Source organism: Euleptes europaea, chromosome 6 (assembly GCF_029931775.1).
Source record: "Euleptes europaea isolate rEulEur1 chromosome 6, rEulEur1.hap1, whole genome shotgun sequence".
Lineage (NCBI taxonomy): Eukaryota > Metazoa > Chordata > Lepidosauria > Squamata > Sphaerodactylidae > Euleptes > Euleptes europaea.
This window is the reverse complement of record NC_079317.1, coordinates 26,978,909-26,988,087: the sequence shown is the minus strand read 5'-3', so window position 1 is coordinate 26,988,087 and position 9,179 is coordinate 26,978,909. Positions and strand designations below refer to the sequence as shown.

The window sequence follows — 9,179 nt, the reverse complement described above, 5'->3', positions numbered from 1 at the left end:
CTAACACATATAGCAAAAGCTTTGGTATGATGTAACAGATGGAGTGCTGGGCTGGGATCAGGGAGATTTGGGTGGGTTGTTGTGAAGACAAAATGGGATAAACCCCCATGTCCGCTTGAGCCCCTTTGAACAAAGGTTAGGATATAAATCCAATAAAGATTTAGTCTGACCTGATTTCCCCCCCCCCCAAAAAAACCACTCCATACTTGAGCTGTTTTTAAACCAGATCATAGTCTAAAACTCAACATTTCAGCTGTACTACCTATTCCAAACAAGGGCAAGGCGAGAATTATAAATAAATGAAACGAACGGATAAAATCAGCATCCATAAACTGCAATTATTCAATTGATGCAACTCAGTAATTTTTATTGCAACTGGAAGACAATACATCACAGAAACTTTATGGTAGGTTTTGGGAAAAGTGTTATTTACAATAATAACTGATGAAAGAGTTTGTCTTTGGCAATATGATTACACATCAAGAAACGTAAAATGCAAGTATGCCTCTAGATCAACTTTTTTTTTCATATTTCCTAAAGATCGGCTGATTGCACTTGCCTTCCGACTGCTCATTTAGGTAAACACAAATACAACTTAACATTACTGTTTATGCCCCCCCATCACAGTACTTATTTCATGTTAATTAAACTGGCAGTTCCATATACCTAGTACAGCATAAAAACAAATGAATTTTTTAAAAAACCTGAAAAAGGAAAGAAAAAAATTGGCTTATTGCTGTACTAAATTAACCTATTGGCCAGTGAAGGTCTCACGACCCTAAAGCATTTGATATTGTACTTATTGGTCTTTTGATTGCTTCATCACTTTTTTTTTCTGCAAAACAAAATATTTCAAAAATATTACAGAAGAGTATAAAAATGTACAAGTTCATAATGCTTTTCATACACACAGAAATCATTCCCTACCCCCATCCCGTCCAACATTTGACACCAAGGCAGAGTTAAGTAGCGAGTGTGTATAATATGTATATAAGTGAAACTGGTATCAAACAATTTTTTCCCGTCCGTCAGTGAACATTTTTTTTTTAAAAAATAAAATGATCTCCCTTAATTGGAATTAAAGGAGAGTATTGAGGTTTTAGGCCGCAATCAAACCATTCCTAGCATGACGGCAACATTAGAAAGCAACCATTCAACACAAATGCACCGAACCAGATCCCTGTTTGAAAGGTCAGAAGGGGATTCATCCCCACCATCAAAAAGTTCATTGGGGGTGGGGAATTCCTGCTTTTTAATAAAAGTCTATACCTGCAAAGCCCTTTCTACACTTTCTGTCACAGTCACAGACCAATAACACAATCCTATTCACAGTTACTCCAGCGTAAGCTCATTTCTTTCAACGGGCTTACACTGGAGGAACTTTGCATACGACTGCATAGGTTTTTTTTGTACTGCGTTAATTTAATAGATCTCCAACAGCTCACTGTAAATACAGTGAAGTAAACATTGATTTTCAATAAGTTTTGGCTGCTAATAAAAAGAAGTTGGCTTGTTAGCACAAGAAGCCCATGTCAACATTTTTTCTTGTGTAATCTTATTTGTAGAACAGCAAATTACAGCACCATAAACTTAGATTATTTTGGGGGGGGAGTCGGTCAGTGAAGTATAAAGTTGTTTGCCAGTTGTGGAAGAACTGAACGGTTATGGTTAATGTTGACAATGATAAATCTCATGGACAATTCTGTGCTCGATTCAAGATGACCAGTTCACACTTAGACATAAAAGACAGCCACTGTCCACCCAAAGATTCCCAAAGATAACTAAACCCAAAGGGGTTTAACAGAGGTATGAGAAAAGGCCAGGCCAATAGCAACACAGAATATTGTGTAAATTCTTGTGAGACTCATCTTTAAAAATAATGTTTCATTTATTCATCCCGTAAAGGGTAAATAAAGAGGAGTTAGCTACAGCTTTTTATTCCCTACAATAGAAAGCAAAGATCCAGACAGAGATTGGAAGAGTTATCACTGTAACAAATGTTAACACATGTTTTATATTAGTATAAATAATAAAGTTATTTAAATTAGATCACAGTGTTGCAGTTATGTACACAACAGTGTTTTACATATTAGTGGGAGAACTGTGAAGTAAAACTTACAGATGTAATTGTCGCTCAGCCAAGAGGATGAATGTTTCAGTTTTGGGGGTGGAAGAATACCTTTTTGAGGGGGGGGGACCCACCCTGAAATCAACAGATGCACAAGCCAGACAAACGGAGCTTCATCCAGCTAATTTTCTTAATTAACTAAATTGCCTTTATACATGAAAGTTGTATTTCTTTTATTCACCTCAACTTCATTAAGGCTTTCAGTGGATGACACAGAGCCGAAATTTGCTGCAACAGGTCTGCGTTAATTTATTCCAAGAAATAGTTTGGCTCTGAAAGCCACCTCCTGAGACCTGCACGTGGAAGGCAGGCGGTCTAAGTCAATGGAACATCAGTGACCAAGTGCGGAGGACTCAAAAGCAAGCCTCCTTTGACCATCCCCACTTTGTCTGTCGTTTTACCGACACGTGCGTCATCTCACTGAACTCTCCCCCATCCAAACTCCATGAAAATGCAATGCAAAAAGGACATCACAAGCAACAAGCCCTGAGCAAAGACTAGTGAACAGCTAGTTTTAATCATTGTTCTGAAGTTCACATGAGGCGTTTACATTGCTCTTTTATTATTATTTTTCCAAATAAAGTGAGTATGCTGAAAGTCTAGTCTCAATCCAGAGGTTTTACAGTGTAAGCAGAGGCTATGCTCCTTTGTGTCTGCGCTGTAAACAGTGCCAAATGCAAGACAGGTGTGTTTTTTGGTTTTGTCCATAGAGGAGTGAATAAACCAGCATAGCACCAGTTTCATCTGCAATGTGGACTGAAACCACTGGAGAAACTCTCAGTAAGAAATACAGTCTATAAAATTGCATTGGAAAATGTGGTTCAATGCAAAAATCAGCACTACTCTGGATAAAAGAAAGACCTGTTCGAACTTTGCTCATACCTTTTTACATTAGTTGTGACAAAGGACTTAATGAGAATGGAAAATCATTAAGAACTATTAGTTTTTTTAAAAAGACAAAGGACTAAATCAAGGTAATACAACAGGCAAAACAAATAGGGAGTGACCCAGCCCTTTAAAACTGTCTGCAGAGGCTCCATATATGCCCCCAGGAAAACTGGGAGATAACTTTGAGCATTTGCATCATTTGCCCTAATCCAGTGGTCTGCTACAGCGCATACGCAGTGCCTCCTAAGTGCTGTGCCATACATGTGCAGCCTGGCAAGATTCCTCTTAGACTATCTAGAAATCTAGTGGAAGGAAGAGTGTAGATGCCTGGGGTGTGAGTGCATGCTAGCCCTTTTGAGGCAGGGGATACATTCCTCATGGCAGGTGAATGCATCTCAGCCCTCGATTGGAGTCAAGGATTTACTAGGCCATTTCTAGTGGGCTGGGAGGATTCTAGAAGAGGCCTCTTGGGTCCTGCAACCACATACTGGTTACCCAACTCAGAGGTCCACTGCGTATCAGCCTCCTTTGCCCCCATACCTTTAAGTAATGGGAGTGATCTGGTATGTCAATGATAACCCAGAAAAAGGTCAGACACCGCCTCCCCACACACACTTGAATACCTTTACACACACCCTCTTCCTGAAGACTACACTAGAATGACTGTTGGATCATTTTCATGGTCATCAACACACATTTTCAACTTCGCTAAAATGCCTGGCTTACCTATACTACCTATAGTAAAATGGCCCAAACGAAAGAGAAATTGACAGTATTTACCTGAAGACATGTACATTGTCATGAATTCTGGTACTGTGATATCTTTTTGGATTGGCTAAATTCAAAGTATTAATGTAGCATTTTTTGCTGTGCCATTGGGATAAATAGTTCAAGTATGGAGGATACAATCCACTGTGTACCAGTGTTTCTGCACAGCATCCATGAAGCGGAACAGCACCAGTGCAGCTGAAATGTACCACTGGACCCCATTATATTTATTTAAATTAGGCCCCAAGATACGAAGTTGGCACCACAGAATCTGTTGGGAGAGATTTCATGGAGGGGAAAAAGGACACATACTGTGCATTTTGGAGTTTTGTGACCAACTGGCCAAGATTTCACAAATCCTTCCATATTTGAAAAGCGCTTCAAGATCTGATTTGTTGCATCCTAAATTAACCTAAAGCATTATTTTGTAAAAAGATAAACTGTAATTATTTCTGTACAGTGTAACTATTCAGCATAAATTAAAAACGGTTGGCAAACTATGACCCAGGGATGGTCAATACATAGAGTATGAAGCAGCCAAAGTTAAGTAATTTTAAGTTCTCATTGATTTCACTAGGAAAGTTGAACACTCCCCAAGCTGCCTCATTAAATTTCATGGAACAAATTATCAGGCTTTGGTTTAGTTGCACCCTAAGTTGCCCTCTTTCCTTTTTTCCAACAGCGGTTTGTACCAGAACAGCTGTCTTTCCTTTTACAAAATAGCTTTATACAAAAACTGAAGGCTGTTGACTTAGTAGCTTTACCTTGTTAATTAACAAGGCATACAGTAAATAAAGTATATGTTTACTCAAACACAGTAGACTGTCCAGAAGTGGGATGAAAATTCCTGCAATGAATCCCAAGGCTGGATGCATGTACAAATTCACTGCATGAATGTCAGGCAAACATAATTCTGGATATAAATATAGAACAGAGAACAGTTTACATGGCCAATCTTTAAAGAACTAACACATTAGATATTTAAAATGTGTCTTGGGTACTACTTTATCAGAAAAAAACATGGTAGATTATAATATAGTCAACAAATACGCGAGTGAGGAATATTATCTTTTGTGGATCAAACAGTTATGCTAGTGACATTGGGCAACACATTCAGAAGAAACTAATGAAATAAACGCATTTACTTTGGATGTACATTTATGTTACAAAGCAAAATCTATGTAGGAATAGCATGCTTCCAGATCCAAGGAATTCAAGGAAGACTACAGTGGCGTACATTATTTTAAAAGGCATTTAGGGCAGAAGAGCCAGGAATTTCTCCTACTCGTTAAATTGTCTGGAAGATTCCCCCACTATTGAAATGGATGGAGGTTGAGCAAGAGTTAGTCCTACTGTGCCCATGGTATGCGCAGAAGGTAGATAAAATGGCACTCAAATTTATAATTCAACCTGCAGCACACACCTGCTTGATTTAAGGAGCACAGCACATTTACTGGAAGGGGTGCCGGCAGGATACTGCAATGTGATATGAATCCCGAGCTACCTCTTGTTGCCACTGCAGCAAGGAACCAGAGGTAAAACAGAGATTCATTTTTGGGATCCTGTACTGGCTGCTCTATTAATTCCAAGATCTGTCAGATTGCATTTCAGTTAGCAACGGAGAGAGCCCTTTGGGTCACAATATAGTCTTCAGTGTGCTGAATGTGCTCTACTCTCGTGGTTCTCTATGCAAGCATGGCTATATTTATTTAATTAGTAATATATAAACTGTTTTGCAGAGAACTCTCTTATATTCTTTGAGTTTTCCTTTTAATTCCTTAAGTTCTTTTTTGCTGCTTAATCATGTATTTTCCTCCTCCTCCACCCTTCTATTCTGCTGATACAACCTTTCCACGATATTTGTCTACAAGGTAGTATGATAGAAGTGGCAACAGTCTGATAGACTTCCAATTGGATGCTGTGTCTTTTTTAAGTTTCTCAGCAAATGCCTCCCACTCACACTAAATATATTTTGTGGACTATCTTTCCAGCGGCTTGGATCCAGTGGAGTGTTTCTATGAACAGAAGCATTTCCACCTGTGGAATGTGACTTTCTTGCCTGCCCTGTCCCTCTGCAGCCTGACATCCCCCCCCCAATACTGTTCCTCCCCAGGAGCCATATTTCAGGGGGCATTTTGGGCTACAGCAGGAGAGAGAGGTAAGGGAGTCACACCCCATGGGCAGAAATCTTTCTGTCTATGGAAATGTGCCATTAGCTCCAAGCTAGTATCAGAAAAATTGTATGTTTTTAGCATGTTATGTTATAGTTATAAAAAAAGCGCTTCATAGATTATAAAATCACATTTACTTCACTGGAGCCTATGGCCATGATGCAAAGAGCTCCATGCATGCCTAAAGCATTTCTGCAAGCGCATGGATGCATCGCCACATCAAATTTTACTCCAACAGGATCCCTTTCCCAGGCTGAGGCTGTGGTTGGGAACAGAGACCCCAAAAAGGGCTGACGCATGCACAGTCCTTTGGATCGCTGTTTTAAACGTAGCCTGAGGCTTACAGCCTTGGATGCGAACATTTTCAAATCGTTCCAAGAGGTTGCCTTACTGATGAGACTTACATTTATTTCCCCTCTGCAGATGAGCCAATTGGTGCAGTCATTGTCTTCCCCAGCCAATTTGCATGTCGTTTTACCAAAATTCAAGTCTCTCCTTCGGAAGCCTTACCATACACACTCACTACTCGCCTTGCCCTCAAAAATTATTGCGTAATGTTAATACATGTAAAGACAAAGAAAGGACAAACGTGTTCAAAAAAACAGAGAAGTAGGGGGAGGGGCTGAATGTGCAGACAAGGCAATTTAATTCAACCATCCAAGCCCTACCCGAGCATGAAGATTTATTTTTAATATTGCAGAGTAAGTTTCCCCAACAGTCAGTATTTGTCCCTGAAAAAGGTTAAACCTTAAAACACCTGCTTCCAAAAACAAAACAAAAAAACAAAAAAGGGAGAAAAAAATCCAAAACAAAAACCCAAAAAACAAACTAAGCCAATGGGCTTAAAAATTAGAGGCATAGCCTTTTCTCTATTTTCTATATTTATATGAAAATAATTCATGCTTCATGCTAAATACATTATTTACCTTACAAGAACTTCTGTTATCTTTGAATTAAAAAAGGGTTTTGTTTTGTACTCCCACGTCCCTCCCAGAAAGGAATCCATGCAACTGTGGATCGGAGTTTTCTGCTGGCTACACTGGTTAAAACTGGAAATACATCATCATTTTTGCACAGATGAATCCTCACTGACATTAACTGGGTACGCCATTTTGAGGGCAGTGTAAAGGAGCTCTATGTAATAATAATAATTACTTTATATTTTTGCCCAAACACATCATTTTTTCCAAAAAAAGGTAATATAATACTAATGGCAGGTTTTGTAGCATGTCTCCCCCCCCAGCATGATCAAATCTTTTTGACCTACAGAAAAGGTTTCCTCATTTTGATCCTCCTTATATATCTACTCATAATTTTCTTTAGACTTGATTGCTTTTCACTCAGGCAGTTAAGAACTCATAGCTTGTCTTCCCATAATATTTTTGCAGGCAGTGCCAATCTTCAGGCTTATGGCTTTTTAAAAAAAACATTCTTTTAATTTAAATATAGAAGACAATTAATTGATTAAACAATATCACTAATCTCCCCCCATCCCCTTTCTCTTTATTTCACTGAAACTCATTGCATACACAGTTCAGTTTTCCACAATTTTAAAGTTATTAAGTCTTCACATTATGAGCCATATACAGTACATGAAGCACCAATAGTTCATTACTGTATCAGCAGCTGTCTCCAGTGGCTATCCCAAGATTTTATGGCACAACAGCAAGCAAATGCCACTCTAAGATTCTTAGTTTTGAGGACAATGTGAGCCTCTTATTTTCCCCACACATTCAAATAGAAACCCAGTTATAAGGCCTTTTTAAAAAAATTGTAAAAGCCTGGCCTGAACCATTACCAAATTGACAAATTTCTTCTAGGTATATTTTCCAAGGGCCAAATTTTATTCCTCTCTCACATTAATTGGTGATGTCACGGCGTATTCAACCATGCATTTCTGACAAAGCTGGAGAAAGCACTGGCAATTTTGGCTTTTGTTATTTTGTCTTCATGTAATGAAAAGCTTTTGTAAAATTAGTTGAGTATCAGTATGAGTTCTATGGCTTCAATCTCCTTTAAAAAATAAAATCTTAAGGGTTCAAAAAAAGAAAGAAAGAAACAAAACAAAACAAAACAAAAGAGAGATAAAGAAAAAAAACTGAACAAAGAAAATATTTGTTGATATTGCCACAAATCATTAGAATTCACCTGACGTGCTAAAACGAAATTGTTTTATAAGTTCAGTCAATGGATTTGTTCTCATTTTTTGTGGTGTCCTTTTGCTCTTTTTGCCCCTTTGCCGTCCGATTGGTGATGTTATTCAAACAAGACCGAATCCCTGCCAAATGCAGGAGCGATCCAGCTGCTTCCTTCATCTCCTCATCGTCACTCTCCGGGGGTTTCTCTGTGCGTCTCTTTTTAAGAGGCAGCGTGTCGCTCGGTACTTTTTTTGCCTTCAGTAAATGCTGCCGTTTCTTGTGCTGAGAGGCATACCCACTGTCAGCTAAAGAATCCTTGGTCTCTTTCCGGTTTTGCCTTTTGTCCTCGTCCTCCGCCTCGCTATGGCTCTCGTGGCTGTGGGAGCTGACTTCGCTGCCCTCGCTACCATCCCGGCTACCTTTCGTAACAAATTCGTAATGGTCATCCGCAGAGGAAGAGGAAACTGAGTCACTGGCAGGTGATGTGCTCCTGGGGTTGGAAGATTTGGCACTGCTATAGTTGTGGTCCTCCTTCGGGTCACCGCTAACCACTGGAGAGCCACAGGACTGTTCACTCTCTGTCCGCATCCGGCAGTTTACTATTCCATTCCTGGAAGGGGTTGGGGAGGGGGAGAAACACAAGATGGAACATGCTTTAAAAATCATTTGCTACACAGAAGGTCCCCCCCCCCGAACTCCAAAAAGGAGATTATTTTTTTAAAACAGGACAAACCAGGATAAAGGTGGGAGAAGACTGGGAGGTGCCACTTGGAGTGATTATAATATGGTGTTTTCCCCTAGTCCTCCTGGAAGCCAATCTTTCTGGAAGCAACCACAGCTCATGGTCTGGGGCTTAGAATCACAGAATCATAGAGTTCGAAGGGACCACCAGGTCATCTAGTCCAACCCCCTGTACAATGCAGGAAATTCACAACTACCTCGCCCCCACACACACCCCAGTGACCCCTATTCCATGCCCAGAAGATGGCCAAGGTGCCATCCCTCTCATGATCTGCCTACGGTCATAGAATCAGCACTGCTGACAGATGCCATCTAGCCTCTGCTTAAAAGCCTCCAGGGAAGGAG

At 39.8% G+C, this 9,179-nt stretch overlaps 1 protein-coding gene across 3 annotated transcripts in view; it reads right to left on the bottom strand.

Annotated features, from left to right (window-relative positions):
• Positions 1 to 8,027: 8,027 nt before the first annotated feature.
• Positions 8,028 to 9,179, bottom strand: part of FOXN3 (forkhead box N3) — a 171,701-nt gene continuing 170,549 nt past the window's right edge. For all 3 annotated transcript variants that reach the window (XM_056851432.1, XM_056851433.1, XM_056851434.1), the window contains one exon: positions 8,028 to 8,703. In XM_056851432.1, the coding sequence (XP_056707410.1) occupies positions 8,136 to 8,703 (568 nt within the window). In that variant the 3' untranslated portion in view covers positions 8,028 to 8,135. The remainder of the gene's footprint in view (positions 8,704 to 9,179) is intronic.